Here is a 19,268-nt window from a genome sequence, read left to right as displayed (position 1 = left end):
TGCTGTAAGATCTTTCATCTGAAACAGAAGTCACTCTGGATGAGGACGCCGGGTGTGATCTCTGGAAGCAGCACTGACTGGGTGCAGAGAACATGGGGCAGAAACCATCACGACAGCCGGCTCTGAATGACAGCATAGAGGTTTTCAGCGTCTGCGAGGTGGTCAGTGAGGCGATAGTCCATGCAGCCGAGAAACTGAAGGACTATCTCGGATTTGAAGACTCTCTGAGCAACCTATGCCCAGCTGCGAACACTCTGAATGAGATCTTCCTAGTCCACTTTGTCACCTTCTGCCAGGAAAAGGGGGTTGATGAGTGGCTCACCACCACCAAGATGTCTAAGCACCAAGCCGTACTGTTTGGGGTGGACTGGATTTGGACCTTCTGGGGATCCGATAAACGAATACGGCTGCAGCTGGCAGTGCAGACTCTGCAGATGTCTACTCTTCCTCCTGCGCAACCTAAGCCTTGCGACTCCTCACATCCAGAATCCAGGCCAGAGGAGTCTTCCAGGAAGAGGAGTCGATTTGATAAGCTGGAAGGTTTCTGTAACTTGATAGGAGAGGATTGCCTGGGTCTGTTTATCATTTTTGGTGTGCCGGGAAAGCCCAAAGACATCAGAGGAGTTATCCTGGACAGTGTCAAAAGTGAGACAGCGCCGGGCCATCTGCCAGGAGCGAGGGCCGTGGCGCGATTTGTCCTGGAAACTGAAGACTGTGTCTCCATCAGAGAGCTGCTGGGAATCTGTCTGAGTAAGAAAGATGGGCTGAGAGAAGTGGGCAAGGTTTATATCAGCATCCCCTGAACTGGATGTGCGCAACTAGACTGGCCTGTAAGACAAAAAGAAAAAGTATTTTACTCTAATGGGCATGCTCGTCCACTTGCATCATCCCAGCATGGGATTTTTTTTTTTTCCCAACCCACCCTCCATTGAACAAAAATGATCACCTGGGTCAAAACATATAATGTCATGACTAGAGAGGGAAAATCCTGGCCTGCATTGCAGGGAAAAGTTACGATTTCCTTTATTCAGTAATAAAAATGGGAGGAGGGGATAATAAAGTCACCCTTAAAGTTTGATTTGCTTTAAAAGAAATGCGTCTCTGTTTATTATAATAGGTCTAGAACTTGAAAGTGTAAACTATATTTTTACTGCTGTGGGTGGAAGGTGGGTGGGGTGAGGTGGTGCCATGCATTCTCACCGGCTACAGATCAGGTTTAATTACTTCTTACAGTTTCACTTCAGGACCCCTGAGCAATACCTCATTCCCCTCTCTTCTCCTAAGCTCTGCCTTTGCTCCCAGCTCATCCCCAGCTGCTTTCTCTGTGCCTCGAGGATCTTGGTGGGACTCATGTGGGCGTCAGGTTTCTCTAGGAATTTATTTAAACACAGTGACCCCTGTAGCAATCCCTTGTAATGAATGATTTACATTTGTTTAGCACCTGCAGTAAGTAAAGTGTATTCACTTTCAAAAACCACCTTTGCTTAAAAGCCTGGGTAGAATTCTATAAATACTGTAAGTACAGGTTACTGTACTCCCTTCTTTAATAGAAGCAAAGAAATGCTTCAAAGTGTGAAAGATTCATTCACATGATTGGTAAATATGCCTATTATATGTTAGGCCCTGTCCTACACCTTCCCAATCCAGCAGTAAAAAGAACAAAGTTCCTACTCTTGGGCAGTCTCTCTCTTAATGGCAGAAGACTGTCCATAAAAAAAAAAAAAATATGTGTGTATATATTTAAAATGCATGGCTGGGGCGCCTGGGTGGCTTAGTCGGTTAAGCGTGTTACTTTCGCTTAGGTCATGATGTCACGGTTCATGGGTTCAAGCCCCGCATCAGGCTCTGTGCTGACTGCCAGCTCAGAGCCTGGAGCTTGTTTCAGAGTCTGTGACTCCCTCTCTCTCTGACCCTCCCCTGCTCACGCTGTCTCTCTCTCTCCTAGAAATAAAACATTTTAAAAAATAATAAAATAAAATGCATGGGGAGCCTGGGTGGCTCAGTCGGTGAAGCATCCAATTTTGGCTCAGGTCATGATCTTGAGGTCTCTGGGTTTGAGCCCCACATCCGGCTCTGTGCCGACAGCTCAGAGCCTGGAGCCTGCTTTGAATTCTGTATCTCCCTCTCTCTGCCCCTCACCCACTTGTGCTGTCTCTCAAAAATAAATAAAACGTTTTTTAAAAATGCAGCTTAAAGAATAAATCAGGTGTTATGTGAAAATAAAGCATGGATAAAGGGATCCAGGGCAAGGAGGTCCTACTTTATATGGGGTGGATTAGGGAGACCTCTAAGAAGCGGGTAGTTGACCAGAGGTCTCAACAAAGAGGGAAAAAACATCAGTGCAGATAAATCTGGGAAACAATGTTCTAGGCTTAGAGAGCTGCAAAGGCAACGGGCCTGAAACAGGAGTGGAGGTAATGTGATTGAAGGCATACTTGTAGGGACTTGATTTTATTCTGAGTGATAAAGGGAGAGAAATGCCTTGATCTGGTTTATGCTTCCAAAACCTCACTTGATTGCTGGGTGGAGACGAGATTGTAGGGAGGAAAGAGTGAAAGTAGAGCTCATGGGAGCAGCGAGGAAGCTATTGTTATAAGAGAGAAAAGGGTGGCCTGGATCAAAGTGGTACAGGAGGGGGGATGAAAAGGTCAGATCTAGGAATAGTTGAAGGTAAAGCTTAAGAGAGTTTGCTGGTGATTGGATGGAGGATATGAAATATATCACTATTAGAGTGCTGTATCCCCAAATTTCTTAAATATTAAGGATGTATGCAAAGGAAGAAATAAAGGCATGCACTTTGTGCCTGGAAGGTTAAGATACCCAATTAATGTTTCCTCGACATATAGTGACTCCTATCTGTAGCTGTGTAGATTAAGCTGTCAAAAAAGTGGTTACTCTAGTAAAAACAATCTGCAGCTTGAAATCAGATGTAGGTTTGAGTTGAATTATCTTAAGAGCAGAGTCTGGTGGGGGCGCCTGGGTGGCTTAGTCGGTTAAGCGTCCGACTTTCGCTTAGGTCATGATCTCGCGGTTCGTGGGTTCGAGCCCCGCGTCGGGCTCTATGCTGACTGCCAGCTTGGAGCCTGGAGCCTGTTTCAGTCTGTGACTCCCTATCTCTGACCCTCCCCTGCTCGTGCTGTCTCTCTCTCTCTCCTAGAAATAAATAAAAAACATTAAAAAAAAAAAAAGAGAGTCTGGTGACTTTTTGTTTTTTTAATCTGTAAATGGGAATTAATTCAACTAATACAAAGGAGACAGTGCTTGTGACAACATTTTCTATACTAAATTGTAAGCTGATGAAAATTTTGAAGACTAATACAATTATAAATATTCATGTTCTAAACAGCTGGGAGATATAAGTCAAAGGCTTACCCTACCTTTTTAAAAATGTTTTACTTGTTTGAGAGAGAAAGAGAGAAGGGGAGAGGGACAGAGAAAGAGGGGACAGAAAATTCCAAGCAGGCTCCGCACTGTCAGTCTAGAGCCCGATGTGGGGTTCGAGCCCATGAACCATGAGATCATGACCTGAGCTGAAGTCAAGAGTCAGATGCTTGGCTGAGGCACCCAGATGCCCCACCATGTCTTTTTCTTTCTTTTTTTTTTTTTAATGAAAATAAACATGTAAAGCTTTTGCTGATTTAAAATATATTGCATTCTTTAAAATGTGTATTTTGTGGGCACCTGGGTGGCTCGGTCAGTTAAGTGTCTGTCTTCAGCTCAGGTCATGATCTGTCCCACAGTTCATGGGTTCGAGCCCCACATTGGTCTCTGTGCTGACAGCTCAGAGCTTGAGCCTGCTTCAGATTCTAGGTCTCCCTGTCTCTCTGCCCCTCCCCCACTCACACTCTGTCTTTCTCTCTCAAAAATAAATATCAAAAAAAATTTTTTAATGTGTATTTTGCTGTAAGAAGGTACAAAAGTATACAAAGTTAAGGCTTCAGAAATCTCACCTCTTTCCAAATCCACTCCCTCCAGTTTGCTGTTACTTTATAGAACATATACTGCATATTAAAAATATTTTACACAAATGGAATTATATGATCCATAACCTGCACTTTTTAAAACAACTATATATTTTGGACAATATTCCATGCTAATCGATTTATACCCACTCAGTCCTCCTCAAGGCTGACATCAGTGGTTCTCAATTCTGCCCACATATTAGATTCACTTGGGAAACTTAAAAACACAACCAAAAACGCAATGCACTTCAGAGTGAGGGCCTACACAAGTTTTCTTAAAATATCTGGGGGTAATTCTAATGTGCAGTCAGGATTAGGTTTCCATGTGGCCAAGTAGGACTCTGTGTTGTATATATATATCTTAAATGTATTTAGGCAATACTGTTTTGATGGATAGTTAGATTGCAAGGTCCATTCCCATACCTGGATACTGTCTATTTACCATGCTTGTGAGTAAACATACTCTGTTCACTCACTTTTTATAAAGAGGTTAGTTTTGACCAAAACTTCTCTGACAGAAAGTCATCAGATTAACCTATGGTTTAAACATAACCCAATATCAAAACCCTTAATATTTAAAATTATTCCACACAGGACTAGCTACATAATTTGTGAACCCCATACAAACTGAAAACGTGAGCCCTTTGTTTTAAAATTGTCAATAATTTTGGGGTACCCAGGTGGCTCAGTCTGTTAGGCATCTGGCTTCGGCCCAGGTCATGATTTCATAGTTCGTGAGTTCGAGCGAGCCCCACGTCTTGGGCTCTCTGCTGTTCCCGTTTTCCATGAAACTGAAGCTCAGACATGTTAGGTGGATTTTCCCCAGATCACAATGAAACAGAGCCTGGGTTCGAGCCTTCTATCTACCCGACTAAAAGGCCATGCTTTTAATCTTAAATATAGAGGAGAGGGTAGAACACCATGTGAAGACAGAGCAGAGACTGAAGTCCTGTGTCTACAAGGGCTGCCAGCAAACCATCAGAAGTGAGGAGGAAGGCAAAAACAGATTCTCTCAGAACCTCCAGAAGCAACCCTTAAGTCTTATTTTTAAAAATTGTTTTAATATTTTAATATTTAATATTGTATTTAATATTTGAGAGAGAGAAACAGAGTGCGACCAGGGGAGGGGCATAGAGAGAAGGAGACACAACCTGAAGCAGGCTCCAGGCTCTGAGACGTCAGCACAGAGCCCGATGCAGGGCTGGAACCCACAAACTTCAAGATCATGACCTGAGCCGAAGTCGGCCGCTCAACCGACTGAGTCACCCAGGTGCCCCTCGACTTCATTTTAAAAGAGATTTCCTTTTATTAATTTTCATAGAACCAACGCTGCTAACACCTGGATTTTGGATTTTTGGCATCTACGACTGTGAGGGAACAAACTGTTGTTTGAAGTCACTCTGTTTGTGGCACTTTGTTACAGCAGTCCTAGGACATGAGTACACCTAATACACTGTACCTCTGTTTTGAAAAAATTATGGGATGGCCAGAAAAGATGGGGATGGTGATGATCACAAATACTTGCTGCTATCATGCCTGCCATCCCCTCCACCCAATACTGACTGATGACCACAGCACACTGAATGCTTGCACACAATACTCTGAGATACCTGCACACCTCTCTCTGCTCTGCTTGGTATGCTTACCAAGAGTCAGTCATGTTTGGTCCCATTCTTGTAATTTTGTACTTCAGTTAAATATTATAGTATCTATTTTTTAAAAAGAGGATAATTTTATTAAAGGTTGTATGTTAATTCATCTTAGGGTAGATGTCAAAATAGGTTCCAACCCAAGATGCCTTGAGGCCAAAAGACCTTGAACTCCTCTACAGACACACACATCTATACCCATTTATAGAAATAGGGTAGGGTAGAAAATAAGAGAACTCATTTAAAGAATGACCACTATTTTCTAGGTTCCGACTTTGTAACCTGGTTTACAAAGGAGCTAACCAAATAATTCCCAACAATTCTAGCCTAGGTACACAGGGTGCTCACTGAATGCTAATCTCTCACCTAGAGCTTTGTACACATATCTTTTAAAAATTTTTAATGTTTATTTTTGAGAGAGAGAGAGAGAGAGAGGGAGGGAGGGAGACTGAGCGCAAGGAGGGGGAGGGGCAGAGAGAGCGGGAGACACAGAATCTGAAGCAGGCTCCAGGTTCTGAGTGGTCAGCACAGAGCCCAATATGGGGCTTGAACTCACCAAGCAGGGATCAGGATCTGAGCCAAAGTGGGATGCTTAACCATCCTTAAGGGACTGAACCACCCAGGTGCCCCAGAGCTTTGTATATATTAACTTGATTAGGATCAACCCAGCCAAGAAAAAAAGAAGTCAAGTTTTAAACTCAAGTGGTCTGGCTCGAAGAGGCTATTCATTTTAACTACTATCAGCAACTGCCTCGCCCTCAGAGTATGTCACTTGCACCAACTCAAGGCTTCTTTAAACCAAGAAAACGTGACAACGCAGCAACTGCAAAGGAGGAGGGCCCGAAGGTAAGCTGCCAGACTCCTGGGCCATTGGAAATCCCACCCGGACCACCTTCGCCCTCTTTAAGCCACATTTCCCTCATCCCTTACGCTCGTCTTTGGACTCACTGCTTCCATTTCATTTTCAACCTTGTTGTTGTCTTTTCATTCCTTTTTCCTATTTGGGGGTGATCTTCTTGAACATTAGACTCCAACCCTGACTTTGCAGGCCCACGTGTTTTCTTCTTCACCCGAGGGGCGGGGCAAGCCGAGGCGACCTGCGCGGTAGCGGCCGCACACCCTCCTCCCTCTTACTCCTGGCTGCGCGTGTCCCATCCGGCTTGCCGTCTTCGCGGCCATGGCTGCCGCCGCACTCCCCGCCTGGCTGGCCCCGCAGCCAGCGGCCACGACCCTGCGTGCCTTCTGCACCGCCGTATCTCTGGCCACCCGCTCTGCGATACGAAGCCAGCGTGAGTGCCTGTTGCGTCGCCTCCGGGCTTTGGGGGAGGAGAGAGGGTGGCACACGGAATCCATGATGGCCGCTGCCGTGGCCGGGGCCCCGCCGCCCGGGGCAGAGCCGGTGCGTCCTCTGCTAGCCTGCTGCTGGGCCTCCTGGTAGGAAGGCCGCAGGGGTGGGTCTGACCTCTGCGCCCGTGTCGCCGGCTTCCCAGTCGCCGCTTTCTGTTTCTGGGTGCTGTGGGCGTGGCGAGCTTGCCCCTCCCTCCCCCGTGACCCGCGCTTTCTGGTCCTCGCTTGCGCGGCCGTAGGCACGGGGTCCCTCTAGTTATTGGGGCTCGGTGATGTTCGTTGGCCAGTGTTGAACCCCGGGTTTTCCCGAACGTTAAGAGAATATACGGTTGTCCCGGAACAGGCTGCAACTCTGAATTGCAGCCTTAGCCATGCCACCAAATGGGATGGCCTTCATTCAGCGGGCATTATTGACATGACCTTCATTCAAGATACCGCTCTTGCCTTGGAGGAGTCCGTAGAAAAGACAGATTTGTTAACGGAATCATACTATGCAGTGTGAGGTGCCGTATTGGAAGCTTGAATGGAAGAACAGAGGAGTATTGAGGAAGAGCCCGCAAGAGTCACGGACAGCTTTGTCCAGGAGGAGTCAGGTCCTGTCATTCACCAGGTGCTATCCGTGGCACCTTCTAAAGCATCTTCTAATTTTCGTATAACCAACAGGTTAGGCCACCGTCTCTCACTTTTTTTTTTTTTTTTAATTTCTAGGAGAGAGAGACAGCGTGAGCAGGGGAGGGTCAGAGAGAGAGGGAGTCACAGACTCTGAAACAGGCTCCAGGCTCCGAGCTGGCAGTCAGCACAGAGCCCGACGCGGGGCTCGAACCCACGAACCGCGAGATCATGACCTGAGCGAAAGTTGGATGCTTAACCGACTAAGCCACCCAGGCGCCCCCGTCTCTCACTTCTATAGTAGTTTCTTTACTGCTCCCTATTTCTGCTCTTGCTCTCCAACATTGAATTCTCACTGCAACCAGAGTGAAGTATTCAAAAAGTGAATCTTACCTTGCCACTCCCTTGTTCAAAATCTGGAAAAGGTTTCTCATTGCTTAAGATGTGATACATTCCTTAACTCGTCAGAGTGGCTCTATACTCGTAATGCTTGGCCCTTTTATTAGATTTCTTATTCCTTCTGTACTCTGTGCTAGGTAGTGTTATATAGGCATGTAGCAAGGTCTCTTAACCTCATGAAGTTTACATTCTTTTAGGAAATCTGACTATAAACAAAACAGTGTCAGTACAGTGTCAGGTGGTGATTAGTGCTATGAAGAAAAATAAACCAGGGTATTGAGAATATGGATTGGAGGAGTACTGGTTATAGAGTAGGAAAAGATCGGGTAGTCAGGAAAGACCTCCCTAAAGAAGTGACATTTGAGCAGAGTCCATGGGGCGGGGGTTGGGACTACAAGTGCAAAGGCCCAGGAATGAAAATGAGCTTAGAGGTGAGACCAAGGATCAGAAAGAAAGTCAGTTTGGAGGTGAGTGAACACAGGAGACTGGTAAGTAATGGTCTGGTCTCACAAAGGCTTTTAGGCATTTGGCTTGGATTTTATTATAAGTTTGGAATTGAACTGGAAGGTTTTGAACACAGAAGTGATACAGTGTACTTCATAAAAGATCACTGATTGCTGTGTGGAGACTCAGCTTTGGGAAGGGGGGAAAGAGTGGAATCCGGGAGATCAGTTTGGAAGCTATTGCAGTAGTCCAAATGAAATGATGGTGAGTTAGAATGAGGTAACAGCAGAGAAGGTGGTGTGGTTGGAGGTGGGGTACATTTTGAAGGTATAGCTAAGAGGACTTAATGGTGGATTTGATGTGGGGCATGAGGAAAAGGCTCTGGGAGCATGTGCCAAGCAATTGGATGAATGGAGATATCATTTACAGGGATTGGGAAGACTGGAAGAAGAAATCAAGAGCTCTGTCAATGATGTGTTACAGTCGAGGTGCCTGTTAAATATTTCCACCCTCTTTTCTCAGTGCATTTTCTGTTGAGTTCTTAAGTTTCAGCCATATTGGACTTTTTAACATTGAGTTTCCATTTCCTCTTTCTCCACAGAATACTTTTTCTCACTTGCCTGTTCCCAGGGTTACCTCCTGCTCATCCTTTAGGTTTTAGCTTATAGTCCAGTTCTTCAGGGAGATTTCCCCCAACTAATTCACTACGTTTGGTCCCCTGCTGTATGTTGCTATTAATATTTATGACTTTGTTGAAATTACTTGATTAACAGTTATCTTATTTGGCAAACTCTACATTCCGTGAGAGCAGGGCCTGTGTTTCTCTTGCTCATTGCTGCTTTCTCAGTTTCTGGTCCACAATATCACTGAAATGATTTTTGAATGAATAAATGAGTTACTATTACAGGATGAATAAGAATTTGTTGGATGAAGGGGCGCCTGGGTGGCTCAGTTGGTTAAGCGTCCCATTTCGGCTCAGGTCATGATCTCACAGTTCACAAGTTCGAGCCCCCCGTGTCAGTCTCTGCTGACAGCTCAGAACCTGGAGCCTGCTTCAGATTCTCTCTCTGTGCCTCCCCTGGTCACGATCTGTCTCACAATCTGTCTCTCTCTCTAAAATAAATAAACATTAAAAAAAAAGAATTTGTCAGATGAAGAAATGAGATGGGGAGGGGAGAGGGGACAGAAACCAGAGAGAGGGAAAGGAGGCACATTCTAGGCAGAGAGAACATTAAATTTGGAGAAAGTCCAAAGAAAGGGTCTGGTACTGGTGTAGCTGTGGGACCTTGTGAAGGGAGATGAAGTTAGAGATAGAAGTGGTTTGGAGTGTGAAGAGTCTTGTGTTCTCTGCTATTGTCACCCTGACTCTTTGATCCTTAGTTTTGTCTCTAAATGGCCTCTAAATAAGGATAATAATAACAGTTATTGTGAACAATAAGATTAAATGAGATGAGAGTGAAAAGCATGTAGCACGGTGTGTGGCATATGAAAGTGTTGAATAATTAGAGCCATTATTACTTTAATGTAGCAAAACATTTATTTAGAGAGGCATAAGGTAATATTTTGAAAGCTGTATACTGTATGTATGTAATTCGCCCTTCTCTACAGTTATGTGATTTATTAGGAATGGCTATGAGTTTTGTTATTATTGGCAGTTCTGGGGGCGCCTGGGTGGCTTCATTGGTTAAGCGTCTAACTTCGGCTCAGGTCATGATCTTGTGGTCTGTGAGTTCGAGCCCTGCATTGGGCTCTGTGCTGACAGCTCAGAGCCTGGTGCCTGCTTCGTATTCTGTCCCCCTCTGTCTCTGGCCCTCCCCTGCTCATGCTCTGTCTCTTAAAATAATAAACATTAAAAAAGTTCTTTTCAATACGGTTATGTTTAAAGAAGCAACATAGTTATTTCTAACTAGATGTTTTAACTTGGGAAAGTAAGTTTATTTGACTATGACTTTAGAATTTATTGAAAATATTTCATTAGAAGATAAACTCACTATGTCATCAATCACAATACACTTTATATTTAAATAACTTTGGAATTTTCTTAACTATTTCTGACTTTTCATTTTCATTAAGATGAGTTAGTCCCACAGCTCAGAAAATGGATTCGTGTTTCATTTTTGTATTACTGAATACCTGAAGTTATCTGAGAGTTATAGGATCATCATCAGTGCTGAACAAGCCTACATTATAGAGTTCTCTGTAACTATTATGTTGTCTTTTAGGTACAGCAGGCAGAACATCCAGATATGAGAGACTACTGAGAAGAAAGGTAAACAATTAATGTACTCTACTCTATACTATCATAATGGTTTCGGAAGTTCTAAGGTGAGGCAGATATTCATGATGAGGCAGAAGAGTGCTGCCCAAGAAGGCTTTCACAGGGGATGGTTTACCTGGTGACTGCCAGAGCCTTGGCTGTAGTCTTCAACTGGTTTTTGTCAGTACCCCGAGAATGGATCATCTTTGAGAGGTGAGCTCACTCATATACTCCCAGGAAATAGGTATATAAACTAGAATGTAGAATAATTTTTGATGATGCCTTTAATAATCATGAAGCCTGGGATGTGTGTATTAATCTAACCAGTTTGGTTTCATCCTGTAGACATCTTTATGGAAGAATCCAAAGTATTAGGTCACTTGCTGAGTGTGGAGTCAGAACAGAGGCGTATTATTTGATGAAAGTTAAATGGCACCAAATTTTAATTATCTAGAGTAGTTATTTTCACAGGAATATTCCCTGCTTCCAGGACATACACTACACTCGTTTTGATACTGCTTTGTTGGGCATTGCCAAAATTTGCTTTTTTAAACTCAACTTATGTATGCTGGCCATCCCCTTCTAATGAGTACAGTTTTTAAAAAAATATGTGTATGTTAATGTGATTGAATAAACTATCACATAGCTATTCTCTGGAACAGGAGTCATAATTTCTCATTATGTATTTATTCAGTTGGTTTAACCCTAATTTACTTCTTTCTAAGTTCTTGTTATTCATTTTGTATGTCCTTTATTACCATATTTTGGGTGTCCCTGCATGTCCTGACTTCCATCAAAGAAGTTCTAAAAACTGTAGACTGTCACCCGCTTATCACGGTCCAGCTTACGGTTTTTCAACTTTATGGTGGTGGAAATCAGTGCACATTCGGTAGAAACTGTACTTGGAATTTTGAATTTTGATCTTTCCCTGGGCTAACATTATATGGTACGAAACTTTTGTGATGCTAGGCCGTGGCAGTGAGCCATAGCTCCCTGTCAGCCACGCAGTCATGAGCGTAAGTACCCAGTGCACTTGCCCACCATTCTGTACCCATATAACCATTCTTTTTTTCACTTGCAGTACAGTGTTCAATACATTGTCTGACATATTCAATGCTTTATTATCAAGTAGGCCCTGTGTTAAATGATTTTATCCAAATATAGGTTTAAGTGTTCTGAGCACATTTAAAACAGGCTAGGCTAAGCTTGCTAGGTAGATTAGGTGTATTAAATGCATTTTTGACTTATGGTGTTTTCAACTTAGGATGGGTTTATCAAGACATTAACCCATTGTAAGTTGAGGAAGATGTATATTTCAAAATATATTGTTATTCTTGGGGCACCTGGGTGGCTCAGTCAGTTAAGCATCCGACTTCAGCTCAAGTCATAATCTCACAGCTTGTGGGTTTGAGCCGCATGTCAGGCTCTGTGCTGACAGCTCAGAGCCTGGAGTGGACTTAAGATTCTGTCTCCCTCTCTCTCTCTGCCCCTCCCCTGCTCATACTCTGTCTCTCTCTTTAAAAAAAAAAAATTAAAAAAAGAAAAATATATTGTTACTCTTTCACAAACAAAATGTTAATACTTTGCTAAACATCTAAGAAAATTTATAGAAAGAAATTTTTAGTGAAGAACATCATGTGCTGTTAAAGGGAATCCTTGCCAGAGGGTTTGTAGAAACTGCAAAAATATTAGATAGGTTTGGTGTTTTTTCATTTGAATAGCAGCAGCTCTGTAAGAGGTCAAATTATGACAGAAGCAATTCTGCTTATGTTTCTCTTAACCGCAGGTTTTTTGCTGGAAGATTGAAGACCATGTTCAGATTTAAAAGATTTAACTCTTTTATATTCCGTAGGCATTACCTCCTAGGACAGAGAAAATGACTGCTGACCTGGACTGGCCCAGTGTTTATCCTGTTGCAGCACCATTTAAACCTTCTGTTGTTCCTCTTCCTGTCCGAATGGGTTATCCAGTTAAAAGGGGGGTGCCCATGGCAAAGGAGGGAAATCTAGAACTTTTAAAGGTAAGATAAGTTGCTGTTTCGTTGACTAACGCTTATACCTAAATAAATGCTGATCCTCTTCCCATACCTACCCTGTCTTGTACTTCAAGGTTCAGTATGTGGCAGCTTACTGTATTTTAGTTTAAATCTTTTTTTCAATTAATAATTGATGATACATTCTGATTACCCATGGTAAAGAAGATTCAAAGAATCCTAGGCATTTAAGAATGTAATTAATTCATCCAGTGGCTTTCCTTTTAGCTTTTTCTTTTCTGTTATATCTTTTTGGACTTGTAGCTTATAAGTGGAACCAACGAAAGTGAAATAACCTAATTTGAGAAGGAGAATAGGGGACTGAAATCTACTTTTTTTTTTTTTAATGTTTATTTATTTTGAGAGAGAGAGCGAGCAAGCGGGGGAGGGGCAGACAAAGAGAGAGACCAGAATCTGAAGCAGGATCCAGGCTGTGAGCTATCAGCACAGCCAATGCAGGGCTCAAACTCAATGAACCGTGAGATCATGACCTGAGCTGATGTCGGATGTTTAACCAACTGAGTAACCCAGACACCCCTGAAATCTTTTAAAAGAGAGATTTAAAAATTTTCTATCCAAAAAGGTAAAATATTATTTAGTACTATTATAGTCTTTAAGCTTCTTTATTTCTTAAAACAAAATACATCATATTAAATGCTTCAGTTGGTTACATCTATAATGATTTATGAAGTATATGCTTTTTAAAAGAAAATATGTATATGCTTAGCCTGAGAATGCCTATTTTAGATGGTTCCTGTTACACACAGTAGTCATTGGCAAACTGTATTTTCCACTATATGAGAGTCTTTTTTTTTTCTTTTACTGAAGTGTAGTTGACACACCCTGTTACATTAAACATAGCAATCCCACAATCTGTGTGTTACACTGTTCTCACCACAACTGTAGCTACCATGTGCCATCATACAACAGTATTACAGTACCATGGAGTACATTTACTGTTCTCTACCTTTTAGCCTTATGACTTATTTATTCCATAGTGGAAGCCTGTGTCTTCCACCCCCCCTTCACCCATTTCTCTCATCTCTCCATTCCTCTTCCCTCTGGCAATCATCAGTTTGTCCTCTGTATTTATGGGTCTGTTTTGGCTTTTTGTTTGTTTTTTAGATTCCACACATATGTGAAATCGTATGGTATTTGTCTTTTTCTAACTTATTCACTTAGCATATATATCAGAGTCTTGAGAAAAAATTTTTTTTTTGCTAAAAGGTGATGGTAAAAAATGAGATGGTAACATGGAGGAGTTGTCTCCTGCTAGAGATGGGTAAATGAAGCTTGGAAATGTGAATGTTACAGGAGATATAAGAAAACAGACATTGAGGAAATTAACCTTTTCTTCAAATGAAAGAAGAGAACTTAGTTTAAAGAAAAGGTCTTTGGAAAATATCACTCTGTTCAGAGAGGTTAGGAAGATATCTGTACTAATGCTAATAGTTGTGAATGGTATTTTAATAAACATAAAAATCTAGTGATTTAATGCATGCCATCCTTTTTAAGAATCAGGTATATAGGGGTGCCTGGGTAGCTCAGTTGGTTGTGTCTGACTCTTGATTTTGGCTCAGGTCATGATTTCATGATTTGTAAATTCAAGACCCACATCAGGCTCCACGCTAATGGTGCAGAGCCTGCTTGAGATTCTCTCTCTCTCCCTCTCTCTCTGTCCTTCTCCCATTCTCTCTTTTGCACACATGCATGCGTGCACACTCTCAAAATAAATAAATGAACTGTATATATAAAAAAGAGTCAATGATATAAATTGTTAGTCCAATGATGTGATATATTTCTAGAGAGTGCTATTGGATAAGCTTCTTAACCAAGCTAATATATGCGGAGTACATAAAGCTGTGCCAACATAAATTCTATGTACACATTAGCTATTTTTATACTTCTATGATTTTAAGCGGCTATGTTTTTATTTTTCAAAAATAAAGGTATAGAAAATAAAGTCACTTAACCCATAATTTCCATTTGCATTGTCTATTTTATCTTAATTAAAATAAACATTTCTGATCAGCACTCAAGATTCCAAGCATAATATTTGGAGTAAATTTCTACTTGTTCAAATTTTGTGTCCAAATGAGTTTCTTTAAAACCTAATTTTCACTTTAGATGCTTAACATTATTTAAGAAATATGCTAAGAAATCTTAATTATTTATTTGAAGGAATCATATCTTTGATGTTTCCTAAATTTCCATTGGCCCTGTGAATGACCTCTTAATATATCATCATAAATGTATTCTGTATTTCATTAAACTCTTAAGATATGCTAGCTTCATTTATTCACTTCATAAAATGTCTGTTTAGTACAAAGTGGAAAATATAGCACTGTGCTGTATATTCCAGGGGAATTAGGATTACCAAGTAATAATGTGTGTTCTTAAGTCCTTCTAATTTTATAAGGAAAATATGTATATCTATAGATTTGTGGCAGAAGAGTTATAAAAACAATAATTATTTCTCCCCATCATCATCATAAGATGCATCATGAATCTATATTTCAAGGAATTCATTTCCTGAATTCACAACACACGTGACACAGAAGTAATCTTGTAAAAACTAGATTTTATTTATTACAAAGTTCATTGGGCTAGAACTTAGTTTTAGGAAAAAAATTTTCTTTTTTATGTTGTCGAGACATAGGCTAATTTATCCTTTGAATTTCTCCATTTTAGGTACCCAATTTTCTGCATTTGACACCTGTAGCAATTAAAAAACACTGTGAAGCTCTTAAAGGTAAGTAATTCTTTTAGTATATGAACTTAATATTGACTTTGATCATAAGAATCATTTCTAACGATAAAAGCGTCAGTTAATCAAGGGAACATAGCATCTGTAAATGTTCATGCACCTGAAGTAGTAGCACCTAAATATATAAAGCAAGTATTACCAGAATGGAAGGGAGAAACAAATAGCATCACAACAATAGAGGACTCCAGTACACCACTGTCAACAATAGATAGGTCATCCAGACAGAAAATCAGTAAGGATATACTGGATGTAACTATATGTTAGACCAGATGTGTTTAACAGATGTTTACAGAATTCCATCCAACAGAAGCAGAATGCACACATGAAACATTCTCCAGGATAGATCATGTGGTAGGCCACAAGACAAGTCATAACACATTTTAAAATACTGAAGTCACATCAGGCCTCTTCTCTAACCAACCTGGTATAAAACTAGAAATCTATAACAAGAAGAAAGCTGGAAAATTCACAAATATATGGAAATCGAACAACATGCCCCTAAACAACCATTGGTTCAAAGAAGAAGGCAAAAGAAACATTTTTTAAATTTTGAGACAAATGAAAATGGAAACGGAACATACCCAAACTTATGGGATGTAACAAAAGCAGGTCTAAAACAGAAGCTGATAGCCTACATTAAGAAAAAAGAGAGATCTCAAATAAACAACCTAATATATACCTCATGGAACTAGAAAAAGAAGATCTAAGCCCAAAGGTAGTAGAAGGAAGAGAATAAAGATTAGAATGGAAGTGCAGACTAAAAAGGCAAGAGAAAAGATCAGTGAAACTAAGAGCTGGTTTTTTGATGAGATAAACAACATACACATACCTTTAACTAGACACACCAAGAAAAAAGAGGACTCAAATAAACTGCAGATGAAAGAGGAGACATTACAACAGTTGATATCTCAGAAATATAAAGGATCATAAGGACTACTGTGAACAATTACTTACCAACTAATTTGATAACCTAAAAGAAATGGATATATTTCCAAAAACATACAACAGTCCCTATCAAAATACCAACAACATTTTTCACAGAAGTAGAACAAAGAATTCTAAAATTTGTATGGAACCACAATAGACCCTGACTAGCCAAAGCAATCTTGAGAAAGACCAAAGCTGGAGGTATCATAGTCTCAGATTTCAAGATATACTACAAGCGGTAGTAATCAAAACAGTATGATAGTAGGCACAAAAATAGACACATAAATCAGTGGAACAGGATAGAGAGCCCAGAAATAAGCCCATGCTTATATGGTCCGTTCATCTGAAGGCAAGAATTATGCAGTGGGGAAAAGACTGTCTCATCAATAAAAGGTGCTGGGAAAACTAGATAACTACATGCAAAAGAATGAAACTGGACCACTTTCTTATGATTTAATACAAAAATTAAATCACAATGGATTAAAGATGTAAATGTGGACCTGAAACCATAAAATTCCTTAAAGAAAACATAGGCGGTTATGTCTTGGGGATTGGCCTTAGCAATATTTTTCTAGATATGTCTCCTCAAGAAAGGAAATAAAAGTAAATAAAATAAGCTATTGAGACCACCAAAATAAAAAGCTTTTGTGCAATGAAGGAAACATCAACAAAATGAAAAGGCAACCCTACTGAATGGGAGATGATATTTACAAATGATATATCTGTTGAAAGGTTAATGTCGAAAATTATAAAGAACTTACATAACACCAAAATGGCCCAAATAATCTGATTTAAAAATGGGCAGAGGACTTGAATAGACATCTTTCCAAGAAAGACCTATATATAGATCGTCAGTGGCACATGAAGAGATGCTCAATGTCACTAATATGGAAATGCAAGTCAAAACCACAAGGAGCTATTACCTCTCACCTGCTAGAAATGGCTGTCATCAAGAAGGCAAAAGATAAGTGTTGGTGAGGATGTGGAGAAAACCCTTTTTTACTGTTGGCTAAGAATGTAAATTTATACAGCCACTATGGAGTACAGTATGGAGTTTCCTTTAAAGATTAAAATTAGAACTACTGTGTGATCTAGCAGTCACACTTCTGGGTGAATATCAAAAGAAATGAAAACATGGGATTGAAGAGATCCCTGCATTCCCATGTTCACTGCAGCATTATTTACAACAGCCAAGAAACAGAAACAACCTAGGTTGGTGATTGGATAAATAAGTGGTGTGTGTATAATATTATTTAGTCATGAGAAGGAAGGACTTCCTGCCATTTGTGACAACATAGATGGACCTTGAGAGCATTATGCTAAATAAAATAAGACAAAGACAGTGAGTTTATGATTTTACTTACATGTGAAATCTAAAAAAGCTGAACTCCGAAATAGTAGGGATTGAGAGGTAGGGCGTAAAGGGAGACATTGGTCAGAGAATACAGACTTCCAGTTTTATGGTAAGTTCTGGGGATCTAATGTACAGAATAGTGATTATAGTTATTAATACTGTATTATATAATGAAAAGTTGCTAAGAGAGTAGATCTTAAATGTTCTTAGCACAAAAATGATAATTACGTGATACAGGTATTAGCTAGTGTTAGGATTATAATCATTTTGGAATATATATAGGTGTTATCTAATCAACACATATACCTTACACAATGTTTTATGTCACTTATATCTCAATAAAGATGGAAAAGAAATCTCATTTTTAATATACTAAATAGACGTATATTCTGAGTCATTGCTAGTTTCTCCTTTTTTTAGAAAAATTTTCAAGTTGTTTTCAGTGAAGATGTCAAATCTGCAGACTTCTTCCTGCCTTCCTGCCTTCCTGCTTTCCTGCCTTTCTTCCTTTCTTTTCTTTCTGCAAACCACTCTACAAGTGGCTGTGAGTAACATATAAAACCAGAAATCATAGTCCTTGCTCAAGTAGGTTAGGGACTCTTTGTTGCATTATAGGCAGCACATACATGAAAAGACTGAAGAAAGTATTGCAGTGTTGCCAATGAATACAAATCAGTATAATCCAAACTAAAGATAATGTAGAAAGATGCTGAGTCAGTGAGGTCAGTAATCAGATACTTTGCAAAGAGAGTTATCTTTAAGAAATTGTTTAAAATAAGAACTTAGTAAGTAATATATAAATGTGGTAACATCAAGTAGCAGGAAAGCTGATGATGAAAAGCAGTAGTCTTATATTTCTTCTTTCCCATCTGGCCTGTCATTTCAGAAGTGTTCCTTTAATCACTATTTAGATCTGGTAATTACTTGAGGGGGCATATTTACTTATTTTTCTGTATGTTTTCTCTGTAATGTTCATTATATATTCTCTCTATATATTATAGAGATATATAATATATTATTATATATATGGTTATATAATATAGTATACTATACATAATTTGTATATACATAAGATAGAATTAATCACCAGAACATGCTTATATCTCCAGTTCTAAATTTATTTAATTTTGAACTATATTTATTTTAACTATATTTATTGATTTCTAAATAGAAATATATTTCACTCACTTATTCTTTCTCCTTACCGCATGCATAGAGGTAAAGGCAAAGACATTTTTTTTCATAGTTTTATGCATGTTTTCATAGCATATACATATTCTGATTTAATTTCTGATCTAGTTTGCATTGGACTACAGGCAGAATAAGCACATTTGAATCGTTATAGGTTCACAGCTGTTAGTGATTGGTTGTGTAGTTTAATTCAAAAGTTAGTACCTTTGGATAAAATCTTAAATCCATGCTAATTAAAGAGGAGATTTAAAAATGCTCAATACACTTGTTAAGACTTTTCAGGAGCGAAAATGAAACCTAAAAACTCCTCGTAGGCAGTCTGATAATGCT

The 19,268-nt window shown here is 40.0% G+C and overlaps 2 protein-coding genes across 4 annotated transcripts in view; both read left to right on the top strand.

Annotated features, from left to right (window-relative positions):
- Window positions 1–92: 92 nt before the first annotated feature.
- Window positions 93–823, top strand: REP15 (RAB15 effector protein). The gene has a single exon (XM_077774563.1). It carries the CDS (start codon window positions 93–95, stop codon window positions 801–803), a length of 711 nt encoding a protein of 236 aa, XP_077630689.1. The 3' UTR covers window positions 804–823.
- Window positions 824–6,727: 5,904 nt separating this feature from the next.
- Window positions 6,728–19,268, top strand: part of MRPS35 (mitochondrial ribosomal protein S35) — a 65,390-nt gene continuing 52,849 nt past the window's right edge. The window contains exons 1-4 of one of the 3 annotated variants that reach the window (XM_077774560.1): window positions 6,728–6,900; window positions 10,633–10,679; window positions 12,520–12,687; window positions 15,391–15,451. In XM_077774560.1, coding sequence (XP_077630686.1) covers window positions 6,789–6,900; window positions 10,633–10,679; window positions 12,520–12,687; window positions 15,391–15,451 — 388 coding nt within the window. In that variant the 5' untranslated portion in view covers window positions 6,728–6,788. Of the gene's footprint in view, window positions 6,901–7,256; window positions 7,622–10,632; window positions 10,680–10,784; window positions 10,881–12,519; window positions 12,688–15,390; window positions 15,452–19,268 lie in introns of those variants that run through there. The other 2 variants (XM_077774561.1, XM_077774562.1) reach the window with 2 other exon arrangements.

The sequence above is a fragment of the Crocuta crocuta genome, unplaced genomic scaffold (genome assembly GCF_008692635.1).
Source record: "Crocuta crocuta isolate KB4526 unplaced genomic scaffold, BGI_CrCroc_1.0 scaffold176, whole genome shotgun sequence".
NCBI lineage: Eukaryota > Metazoa > Chordata > Mammalia > Carnivora > Hyaenidae > Crocuta > Crocuta crocuta.
This window is presented reverse-complemented; position numbering and strand designations above follow the sequence as displayed.